The 13007-nt window shown below is 40.2% G+C and overlaps 2 protein-coding genes across 3 annotated transcripts in view; one reads left to right on the top strand and one right to left on the bottom strand.

Annotated features, from left to right (window-relative positions):
- Positions 1 to 2961, top strand: part of LOC143285887 (uncharacterized) — a 4331-nt gene extending 1370 nt beyond the window's left edge. The window contains exons 2-4 of the mRNA XM_076593331.1: positions 292 to 468; positions 1775 to 1909; positions 2798 to 2961. Of these exons, the coding sequence (XP_076449446.1) occupies positions 292 to 468; positions 1775 to 1909; positions 2798 to 2961 (476 nt within the window). The remainder of the gene's footprint in view (positions 1 to 291; positions 469 to 1774; positions 1910 to 2797) is intronic.
- Positions 2962 to 4886: 1925 nt separating this feature from the next.
- The window catches only part of LOC143285500 (VPS9 domain-containing protein 1-like), a 47518-nt gene continuing 39397 nt past the window's right edge, over positions 4887 to 13007 (bottom strand). For both annotated transcript variants that reach the window (XM_076592830.1, XM_076592829.1), the window contains exons 12-15: positions 12732 to 12813; positions 11617 to 11721; positions 9977 to 10108; positions 4887 to 9355 (exon numbers count right to left, since the gene is read on the bottom strand). In XM_076592830.1, the coding sequence (XP_076448945.1) occupies positions 10009 to 10108; positions 11617 to 11721; positions 12732 to 12813 (287 nt within the window). In that variant the 3' untranslated portion in view covers positions 4887 to 9355; positions 9977 to 10008. The remainder of the gene's footprint in view (positions 9356 to 9976; positions 10109 to 11616; positions 11722 to 12731; positions 12814 to 13007) is intronic.

The following is a 13007-nucleotide window of genomic DNA, read 5'->3' as shown; positions in this document are numbered from 1 at the left end:
AATGGAGAAAGAAAAGACTCATACTTATCAACAATCTCTTACTGTTGTATTTACACGTAAATTGGTTGTTGCTTGTGTCATGAATGGAGAAAGAAAAGACTCATACTTATCAACAATCATCAAGCGAACAACCCCAATAAAATTAGATTTAAACGTTCAGTATTTGACAGCAAAGCCCGTAAGTTTCTTACACACACACACACACACACAGAGAGAGAGAGAGAGAGAGAGAGAGAGAGAGAGATTCACTCACTCAGTCACTCACTCATGCATTCGCCACGTGTGTTGCAGGAAAGACGACGATCCTTTACAAGGTGAAGCTAAACGATGACGTGGTCACCATCCCCACATTGGGCTTTAACGTGGAGACGGTGTCACCTGTCAAAGGTGTGACTTTCACAGTGTGGGACGTGGGCGGTCAGAAGGCCCTCCGCCAGCTGTGGAGGCACTACTATGAAAACAGCTCTGGTGAGTAGATCATTATGCTGAAGGTACTACTATGAAAACTGCTCTTGTGAGTAGATAATTATGCTGAAGGTACTACTATGAAAACTGCTCATGTGAGTAGATAATTATGCTGAAGGTACTATTATGAAAACTGCTCTGGTGAGAAGACAATTATGCTGAAGGTACTAATATGACAACTGCTCTGGTGTATTCTGAAGGTATATACTACGATGAAAACTGCTCTGATGAGTAGATAATTATGCCGAATGTACTACTATTTTCATCTTAAGGTACCTTTGATTTTACACCACCTTTTATCATTTCAACCAAGTCAGGTACCCATCCACACCTGGGTGGAGTGAAGAAAATCAGAGTAAAGAGCCCTTCCCAATGACACAACACCAGGCTGATACAGGAGGATCGAACCCTAACCAATGGTGAAGACTGGATCAGAAGTCCAACGCCTTTACCTATTCTGTCGATTTAAGGGCGTTGGTTTACGCTGCTGGTCAGACGTCTGCCTGGCAGATGTAGTGTAGCTTATAGGGATTTCTCCAAACGCAGTGACGCCTCTTTCAGAAAATGAAATTGAAATTTACTGATTCCGATACGGCACCAGGAACAATGTAGATGTATGATAGTCAGTCGAATCCGACTATGACCATCAGAACAGTAGATGCGCCAACTGCTGTCCCGACTATCTTGGCAAGAATTTGATTATAGTGTACACCGGTGTCTTGCTCAAGTTACACCCCCACTCTCTCGGCCAAGAGGGGTTTTGGACAGGCGGCGTTGGGATGGTTCCCAAAGGCCAACTAGCCCCCAACACTTCAGTACTAAGAGCCAGTGCGATCTTGACTCCTACTTTCAGAGTCATAGTCCTTCACAAAAGACTATGCTGTAAATGACTTCCCATTGATCATACAGAAACGATTGATCATACAGCTCTCACTTTGCTGTTGACCCAGCTGTAAGCCTATGTCAACCTGTGATGTATGCTGAGTGTTGGCATGCCGGGGACAATATCAAGGTTTATAACCATGAATCTTTCGTGAAGGACTATGACTCTCAAACTTGGCCTTCGGGAACCATCCGAACGGCGATTGTCTTAAAACCCTGTTGGCCGATAGAGTGGGGATGTAACTTGGGCAAGACACTATTCACAACAATCAAATTCTAGCCCAGATAGTCTGGACAGCAGATGCCTCCTCTGCTGTTCTGATGGTCATAGTCGAACACGACTATCGTACCTATACATACATAATATGCACATAAACATGAAAGCTTTTGTGTGGTTTCTAAGCTGGGTGTGTGTGTGACGGGACAGGAGTGCTGTACGTGGTGGACAGTGCGGACAGGGAGCGCCTGCAGGAGTCCCGAGAGGAGCTCCAACACGTTTGCCAGAGTCCTGACATGGCGGGCGTCCCTGTGGTGGTGCTGGCCAACAAGCAGGACCTGCCCAGTAAGTGTGTGTGTGTGTGTGTGTGTGTGTGTGTCCATATAACAGATGCCCCGACATCTGTATCCATATCACAGATGCCCTGACGACTGTGCCCGAATTGTCCATATTACAGATGTGCTCTGTGTGTGTGTGTGTGTGTGTGTGTGTGTGTGTGTGTGTGTGTGTGTGCGTGTGTGTGTGTGTGTGTGTAACAGATGCCCCAACGACTGTGTCCATACTACATATGTCCTGACGACTGTGTCCATAATACGTATGTCCTGGCTACTATTACATATGTCCTAAAGACTGTGTCCATATTACAGATGTCCTGACGACTGTGTTCATATTACAGATGTCCTGAACACTGTGTCCACATTTCAGATGTCCTGACGACTGTGTCCACATTACAGATGTCCTGACGACTGTGTCCACATTACAGATGTCCTGAACACTGTGTCCACATTACAGATGTCCTGACGTCTGTCACCATATAACAGATGTCCTGACGACTGTGTGTCCACATCACAGATGTCCTGACGTCTGTCACCATATAACAGATGTCCTGACGACTGTGTGTCCACATCACAGATGTCCTGACGTCTGTCACCATATTACAGATGTCCTGACGATTGTGTCCACATTACAGATGTCCTGAACACTGTGTCCATATTACAGATTTCCTGACGACTGTGTCCATATCACAGATGTCCTCACGTCTGTCACCATATTACAGATGTCCTGACGACTGTGTCCATATCACAGATGTCCTGACGTTTTGTCCCCATATTACAGATGTCCTGACGATTGTGTCCATATCACAAATGTCCTGACGTTTTGTCCCCATATCACAGATGTCCTGACGACTGTGTCCATATGACAGATGTCCTGACGACTGTGTCTACATTACAGATGCCTGTGGGACCGCAGAGGTGGCTTCCAAGCTGGGCCTGACCGACATGACCGACCGGAAGTGGTTCGTGCAGGGCACATGCGCAAACAGCGGGCAGGGCATTTATGAGGCCATGGACCAGCTGGTCACGCTGACCAAACAGTTCCACAGCTCCAGGTCATGAGCCGGCCGCAGGGATATTGGGGGGGTTGGGGGGGGGAATATGGGGGGAAGGGTGGATGAGTGGAGGAGGGGAGGGGGCGAACCTGGAGGAGTAGGGCTGCTGGGGATGTAATCAGCAGTGCCAGACATTATGACTCTGAAACATCAGAATATAAAAAATCAAAGAGCTACACCAACGAACACTGTGGACCCCCAGCAACGAGTGAGAGAGAAAATAGTGACCTTTAGAATGAAAGCTAAGAGGTTTTTAAACTCAACTCTGAAAGTGCTACCGCAACTGGACTCACAGAACTGACAAGGATATGAGATTGCCAGTTTTCGGTCTGCCAAAATATAACTGCAATTTTGAAAAACAAAAACAAACAAAAAAACAAAAAACAAAAAACCAACTGACAGTTTCTAAATATTGGTGATGAACGAATCGGAATACATGTGACATGTGCAGTTCAGAAGATACTGAGTGCACTATGAAAGCCCATGACAACACTTTAACTGAAAGAAAAAGTGGAATATCTCGTGGTTGAGGACTCGTTCGATTGTGGAGATGCAAACTTTTTGGGGGGGAGGAGTGTGGAGGCTGGGTGCGTGGGGGTTTATAAATGCCTGGTTGTATCGCTCCAACTGCAATGACCAGGGTGTCAGTCGAGTTCCACGACTCCAGTCAACAAGCGAGGGAAAGCTGGGGTGTGACTGATATCGACCATGAGCACCACGCTGACAAACATTGAGAGTTCCAAATGGTCAGTCTCACAATTCCAGTCAAAAACATCACAAGCACTGAAAATCACCACAGAATTATGCAGATTCGGAAGGCATGAATGTGAGACTGCTGTGCTCCAGGCATCATATATCAGATACCTTCAGTTTCAGGACTACACTGACTGGCAATGTGAGCATTGATGCCAGTACACTTCTGAAACTTTAGTGATCAGATTTTTTAACAATTGTACACAACTTATGAGCCCAGGTTCCACACACATGCATGTACACGCCAAATGTGCACACACTACCTCTCACAAGCACACACTCACATACACAAAAAGTAAACACACACACACACACACACACACAAACACACACTCACACACACACAATGTAGTTCAAGAACTCGAGCTGATGCAACAAGAAGATTGCCGACTTCAACAAACCAGAGCTACTGATTACAGCAACCAAGACTGAATGAACAATTGAAAACGACTTCCTGCTGAAGATATGATATGCATGCTTTGCCATAAAAAAAAAATGAACTGTCGTATCAATTCATCCCACCGTCATCATTGTTGTTATGTTAAATGTCACAAAACAAATTTGAGGTTGGTTCCATTTGTCTAAGAATCTGAGACAGAGAGAGAGAGAGAGAGATCACAATAAAATATCACACGAAGATTACTAAGTCAGCAAACAACCAATTAGATACTTTTCAAGCAACACAATACCGTTTACACAATTAAAAGGGAAGAGTTGGTGGTGTTAAAGAGCTTAAGTTTATGTATGTGTGTTTGTGTGAGCATGCATGCTTGTGTGTGTGTGTGTGTGTGTGTGCAACGAAAACTTGGCGAGTTTATTTTTTCTCTTTCTTACTGTGGGAAAGCTCATACATTGCACATTTCATTGTGTTGTGTGTCCAGCTTGTTTTGCTGTTTGTAAACAATTATATTTTTTTGCTCAGCATTATTGCTGAGATTGTGATTGCCATGATATGTTTGTGCTTTATGAAATAAATTATGGTTTCTACTCCATGCTGTGCCTTACTGAACAAATACTCAGCTTGACAGAATTTCTGATTCCAAAACACTGATTGTGGTTTGAAGCAGGTTCATCAATATTGTCGTTTTTGTTGCTTTGACCACACAAAATCAGAACTATTTCCCCCTCGAACACACACACACACACATATATATAAACAGCACACACACACTAAAATGATACATTCAAAAAATTCAATTTAATTTTGAAACAGTTCCCTCATTGACAACCAGTTAATGCACAGGATTGCGGGATATTTCATTACATTGTTATTCTTGTTACTACAAGTAACATTCATTTTCTTAAAACAAAGTACAATCAAACACAAAAGAAAGCTGGTGGAAATACTGTAAAAACTAACAATATGTGCCCAGTAAATTTTAAAAATCCCTTCAGTGTACCTGAAAATAACAGAAAATTGTACAAATTAAAAGCAAAGTAATAACAATTAATAATAAACAAATTAAACAAATCACATGGCAAAAGATACTCCGGTATATACCAGGCTTCTACAAAACCAAAACCAATGCTGTTTGACCATCACTGGAGTTAATAATTTCACACAAAAAGTGAACAGATAACAATCTACACAATCTGATTTGCAACAGAACTGCTCTCAACCTGAAAAAAAAGAAGAAAAAAAAATCAACATAAAATCTGCAGAGCCACTCACAACACACATTAATCAACAACAAAAATCCCAAATCTGCTTTCTTGTAACAAATTACAGATTAACAGAATTTTGCGATGATGAATACATACATACACTGGAATAATTTATCACAAGATGTTGTTTCCTCAGGAACAGTGAATACATTTAAAAATTATCTTGACATTCATTTGCAGAATTTTAAATACAAAACACATCTACATATTTCTTGATTTTTCAAGCATTGCGCACTCAATATTGAAAAATGCATCTATCATATGTGGGGACTCTTTTTCTTCCCCACTTCAAGCGGGCAAAAGGTCTTGTCAGGCCTGCATGCCTTGATATTGATATGATAGATTCACATCAAACTTATTCATATCAAAGTGATTGATCAATTTGTGAAAGTGCCCAGTATGGCATTCAATGTTCCAATTCTGGAGAAAAAAGATGTGTGAAGAAAACTGAGCAGTTGTCAATAACTATGCTCTCCTGTTGCATTTAACTGTTGATTTTCTTCTCATGGTCCACCTCCTCCATGTGGCATGACTCCCATGCTGTTTGTACTGCTCTCAGACTGACCCAGACTTGTTCTTCAGTCTTCAGGGAGCTGTAATGTCAGGTGGTCATTCAAACAGAAGAGACCCTACACAAACTGCAGATCATCTCCTGTGCTCATGGGCTGCACCACCCATGTGCACTCGTACATATGAGTGGGTTTATACATGTATGACTGTTTTTACTATACAATGTAGGCAACCATAGTCTGTTTTCAGGGATGTGCATACTGGGAAGGTCCATGTTTACATAACCTAGCAAATGTTGACATAGAATACAGTATCTTTAATATGTGTATTTGGTCTTTTGTATGCTTGTACAGATGAAAGGGGTCCAGGCACCAGCAGGTCTGTATACCTGTTTATCTGCGTGATTGGAAAAAACCTCCATCCTTAACCCAACCGGGCATCCTGACTGGGATTCTGTGCTTTAACCACTAAGCTCCTGAACCAGTCAAATTGCAAATCATTTAGGGGGGCTGTTTCGGTGTGCCTGTTGCAATCCAACACAGGACACCACCAGTCATAAACAAACGCTGATTAATCACAGTGCCAGACAATGTATGTGTACAATATCCCCTCAAAAGTGCGTAGCGTCACCACTATCCTCCAACAAATGACATGGTGAGTCTGTTAACACAGAGATCTTCAACAAATCCATGTCTCAGACACATCATTGGGGGTGACAAAGAAAATTAAGTCATCATGAAAGCAGGGCATGAAGAGCCATGAATTTGACGCTTTCTTGCATTTTATGGTGATTTGTGAGGCTGAAAACAATACAATGACAGAATGGAGGTTGCAATGTGCTCTTAAGGTTGCACTGTGGAACTGCACCATGTGCTACCATTCACACCACTTAGCACCAGCAAGCTCTGTGACATACAAATACTTGTAGTTCTGGTTGAGGAAACTGAGCAAAAACTTATGAAGATGTATTCCAAAGTAAAATGAACTAATAATAAAGGTTGCAGACAACAACAACTAAAAACAAACCAAAAAATACAAGAAAAACTAAGCACATACTGCCTACTAATAAAGTCTGAGCACTCAGTCTCTCAGTTACCATTCCCCTGTACATAACAGCCAACCCAAGGTGGTGGACATGATTAAAACAAGAATTTCAACCATTTATATGTTTTTAAAAAGCATTAGTTTTGGTGTGTTTTTTATCACAACAAAAACGTCAGTCTTTTACGTTTCGCAATGCACATGTTCCAGTCTTGTCTTAAAATTGCACTTGTTCCACAAATGTGAGCCAATAAGAAGCAAACAAACTATTGAGAAAGGCACAGTGCTGTGTCTGCCCCTCTCTTCTTCACAACACACACACTTGCTGTCCATCACACAAGCCCATCACACCCAAAATGAAGAAGAGAATGCATCCACAAAAAGTGTGATCTCTGTGTATGAATTTGGAGCATTTGTTAAAGATAGCCAGTCTCTTCCTTCCTTTTCTCATATGCACACATCAAATCTCTCTCTCTCTCTCTAACACACACAAAATCTCTCTCTCTAACACACATTAAACCTCTCTCATATCCACAAACAAAAATGCTCACAGTATTATCATATTATCCCCTACACACACAAAAATGACAACCACAGGAGGTGTGTACGCTTTGAGCATAATGTGTGCTTGGTAGGATATTAATGTACACTTTAACACAGGAAGGCAGTACAGTGCCAAAATAAATCCCTCATGTTTTGAAAAAGTTATGATTTCAGGGCATTTCTTGAAAAATGTTCTACTACAAAAATTTTTTATTAAAGTTATAAAGAAGAAAAAGAGAGGGAAATTTTTTTCTAAACCTTTCTCTGTCAAACTGATATGGTGATAATAATATATTTATGGTTTTCTGTGCTTTATTATTATATTACACTGCTGAACTAAGTGATAGAATGTTGGTCTGAGTTTATAGCACAGGGAGGAAATGGTCTCAACAACATCTGCATCACTGTCATATCATGATGAATGATTTTCTAATTTACAAACTGGTGCAAATGAATGGAATACTCAGCATTCATTAAAATTCAAAGAAATCATATCACAATCAATACTCTCATAACTTAATGTAGCTCTCAATGCAATTCACAACTGCTCTAGTTTCTATAACAATAAGAATTCACATAAAAAAATGAAGAAATATTTATAAAACAACCAAAATACAAAAACAAAAAACACAATAAATTTCATCATATCACTTCAGTACAGGGATATTCTAATCACAACGAGTCAAAAATGAGTGGCTTTTAACATGTAACAATCTCATCAGTCTCAATTCTTATATGAGTCTGTGCCAAGTCAACACAAATGTTGCATGACTGAACTAATGTCAAGAAACTCACCAAACTCCTAACATAACAACTTAACAGTCATTTATAAACTCAGACTGTTAGTTTCAAAATCTCATATTGGTTATTTGTTTTGATCATAAACACCCTATGAGTGATATCTGGCCACTCTCTAGGGACTGTATTTGCTAAAGTTCAGTGCCATTTATTCACTCCTTTTACTTCCCATTCATTCATTTACCATCACTATGCTCCCAAACTGTAACAATAATATAATTTCAAAAATAAAGTAACTGTTTATCTCAGCACAAATTAACAACCATCATTAAAAAAAATCCAATGCTCACGCAATCTTATCCCAATAAATGACACATTTCCAACATATGCAATGTTTAAAACAGTCACAATCACACCTTATAACCACCAACATATGTAATATTTAAAGCAATCACAATCACACCTTTTAACCACCAACATCTGAAATGTTTGAATTACACCACACTATAAATTTATAACCAATTCCATCACAGTTTAAAAACGAAAAAGTTTCATCCCATCACAAGATAAATCATGGCTTGGATTCACAAACAAAAATTCAGGAAGTGTGTTGTCCATGTCTGCTGCAGGCTTGCAGGTGGCTGAGCTTGCAGTTTAACTCTTTTACTGCCAAGGTTCTGTGTGAAAAACATTCCCCAGGACCAAATATTTTAGAAAAGTTGCTCTCAGTCACAGCATTCAGTTCATGTCAAAACAACACAATGGAGTTGTTCACTTCAATCTCGCTCAGAAGGCAAAGGTCAGTCATTGTTCTAACGGTGGGAAACTGGCTGCAGCTGTCGAGCTTTGTTACAATGTGATAAATGGTCTTGTCAACATGACCCCTTGATCTCGTAAAAAGGCGCCTATGGCAATGAAAGAGTTAAAGTTTAAAGTTTAGAATTCAATCCTATCAGAATCAGAGCCCAATTCATTGACAGGATAACATTTTTACTTTTTTTTTTATTTATCTATTTTTCATATCTATATCTGTATATATATATATTTTTTTTTTTTTTTAAACAAGAAGTGACTTGACCAGAATGTGTGAGGTATGACTAACAGCGTCACAGTGCATCCTCAGCTTGGTCTCTCACAGTCAAGGAATGTTCCTGCACAGAGACACAGGCACATTCAAACAAACATCAACGATGATATGAAACTGCCTCCAATGGCTCAAAATAAACATTTCAAGCAAGCAAGTGCAGCTTGCCAATACACAATATACACTCACAACCATGTGCACATTCGCACACACCTGAAAACCATGCACAAACATGTGGATACAGGCACACCCTCTCCATGCTCCCTCCATACCTGTCCTTCTTTCCCCTGCCCCCCACTCCATACCTCCTCACAACACATTTTTTAAAATTTACCTGAACCCAGATCAAGTCCTCTGATGTTTTTAACACCAAGAAATGATCTTATTGTGAAAAAATCTGAGATATCCTGTCTTAGTTTTTCCTTTTATTCTTAATAATTTTTCAGACTTGTTCTTGATAAAGCTACAAATTATAGAGCTTACATTTAAACTTAGTCCAAAAACCTACAAACTGACTCAAGAATAGGAATCAGCAAAATACTCAAATCTTTCAATCAAACACTATATATACACACACACACACACACACACACACATACGTACACACACATCCACCCACCCATCCACCTAGACACAGACAGACACTCACACACACACGAACACAGAATAACAGTGCACATGCTCTCACCTTATAACTACCTGCTGAAGACAGTCTAGAGGTTAGGTAGGGGAGATTGGTTCGCTGAGGTCAGAGGTCACAATGAAGGACACTGCCGTTTCCAAGGTGGTGAGGCAGTAACCCTCCTGACCCATCATGTAACTGTAACACATGACCCAACATGTAACTGTAACACATGACCCAACATGTAACTGTAACACATGACCCAACATGTAACTGTAACATATGACCCATCATGTAACTGTAACACATGACCCATCATGTAACTGTGACATGACCCATCATGTAACTGTGACACATGACGCATCATGTAACTGTGACACATGACGCATCATGTAACTGTAACACATGACCCATCATGTAACTAACACATGACCCATCATGTAACTGTAACACATGACCCATCATGCAACTGTAACACATGACCCAACATGTAACTAACACATGACCCAACATGTAACTAACACATGACCCAACATGTAACTGTAACACATGACCCAACATGTAACACATGACCCATCAAGGAAATGTAACACATGACCCAACATGTAACTAACACATGACCCATCATGTAACTAACACATGACCCAACATGTAACACATGATCCATCAAGGAAATGTAATACATGACCACATGTTCCATCATGTAACTTAACAGACACTGACTCATCATGTGACAAGACTCATGCACATGATGCATTATGCCACTTGAACACACCACCCATTATGTAACTGTAACATATGACCCATTATGTAACTGTAACACATGGCCCATCACGTAACTGTGACACATGACCCATCAAGTAACTGTAACACATGACCCATCATGCAACTGTAAAATACACTGACCCAACATGTAACTGTAACAAATGACCCACCATGTTACATTACATGACCCATCATGTAACCAACACACAGTCCATCATTTAACTGTAACACACAGAGATTGATCATGTATGACACATAATGTAACTGTAACACATGATCCACCAGCATGACACTGTAACACATGACTCATCATGTAACTGTAACACACATGAATCCATCATGTATGACACATAATGTAACTAACACATGATCCACCAGCATGACACTGTAACACATGACCCATCATGTAACTGTAACACACACAGATTCATCATGTATGACACATAATGTAACTGTAACACATGATCCACCAGCATGACACTGTAACACATGACCCATCAAGTAACTGTAACACACATGCTTCCTGACTCATCATGTATGATAACAATTAAGTCCATGTCCATTCTGCAGGTACACTGACGACCACAGAAAACTGTGATAAACCTTGATATGTTTCCTGAGCTACAAGATGAAAACTAAGCAAACTAAAGATAAACCAAGCAATGTTTCACAAAAGAAAAAAAGACTACCAAAATTGTGTTCAGCATTGTGCACAGACAAGCAATAAATTCAGTTTAGCCAAGTACTGTCTTCTTTAATCTGTCTCACACTACGCACACACACACACATGTATATTAATGCATGAATACAATCATACTCCTCGCTAAGCACCTACACACTCGATCGAGCATACTCAAACACACATGTAATACAAACACACACACACACACAGTCCCACACAGAAAGAAGTCTAGACAGCCAACACGAGGACGGCACCGTACCCTTCATGTATGAACTCTGCCATGGCCTGACACTCAGACACCAACTGTGGGAGTCGGGACTGCATCACCACGTAACTCATCACAGGCAGCAAATCGTCCGCACCCCTGCACACCACCATCACTCACTGCAGTGTACCTTAGTGGCAGTAGTAGTATCACCACCATCAGCAGCAGCAGTAGAAGTAGTGTGTGTGTGTGTGTGTGTGTGTGTGTGTGTATGTGTGTATATATATATATATATATATATATATATATATATGGAGAAATAGATAGATAGATAGAGTGAGAGAGAGAGAGAGAAAGAGAGATACAGACACAGATAGACAGACAGACAGACAGATAGATAGTTAGATATGCTTCACATTGAATTTTATGCCAACTATAACTGTGTGTGCGTGCATGTGCGCGCGCGCGCGCGCGCGTGTGTGTATAATTGTGTACCAACCGCATGCATGATATGAAAAGGAGTCCATCACATGAGACATATAAGACATTCAGGAGCAAAACCAACTATACAGTTTCCTTTTCAACAGTCAACACTTCATGACAAGTATGTACACATGACAGTTTTGACACACTGAAGTTTAAAAAACAAATGTTCAATTTTAACTTGTAACCCAAGTATCTATATAAAAAGGGGATTATTTTCTGTTGAAAATGCTATTTAAAAAAAAGTAGTGATCACTGTCATGAGTGTTTTATGACACAATATGCACAATTTTTTTTTTTTTTTTTTTTTTAAAGATTATTTCCTGTTGAAAATGCTAAAAAAAGAAAAGAAAAAAAAGTAGTGATTACTGTAAAGAGTGTTTTATGAGTGGTAATTACTGTAAAGAGTGTTTTATGACACAATATGCTTAAACAAGCACATAATTTAATCCTTCCATACAAATAAGCATGTGTATGTGCACTCTTATCCACACTCGTGCACACACACACACACACACACACACACACGCACGCACATGCACACACACACAAACACAGATCTTTTTCCTTGGCAGGACAAAGTAACAGTTACCTATCAATAAGACTGTCATGGTGAGAGTGTCAGTGTGTGCCTGTACATGTCCAGTTGGACTTTAACCAGTGAACAGAGAGCAGAGGGAACTCACACATTGGGCACATCTGATGGCGCACACCCCTGGCTGATGTAGAACTCCTTGATGCTGTCAAATATCAGGTGAACTACCTTCACTGAAACCAGTAAACACACACACACACACACACACACAATGAATGATACACACACACACACACACACACAAGCAAACTATCCGCAAGCAAAAAAAAAAAAAAAAAAAAAAGCTACATCCTACACGTCTTAATCATTACATCACATAACTAAAACTAAACTGGGCAACTGTACAGGCTCAACATGTTTACAAAAA

The sequence above is a fragment of the Babylonia areolata genome, chromosome 9 (assembly GCF_041734735.1).
Source record: "Babylonia areolata isolate BAREFJ2019XMU chromosome 9, ASM4173473v1, whole genome shotgun sequence".
Lineage (NCBI taxonomy): Eukaryota > Metazoa > Mollusca > Gastropoda > Neogastropoda > Buccinidae > Babylonia > Babylonia areolata.
The sequence above is the reverse complement of the archived record's forward strand: the minus strand, read 5'-3'. Positions and strand labels throughout refer to the sequence as shown.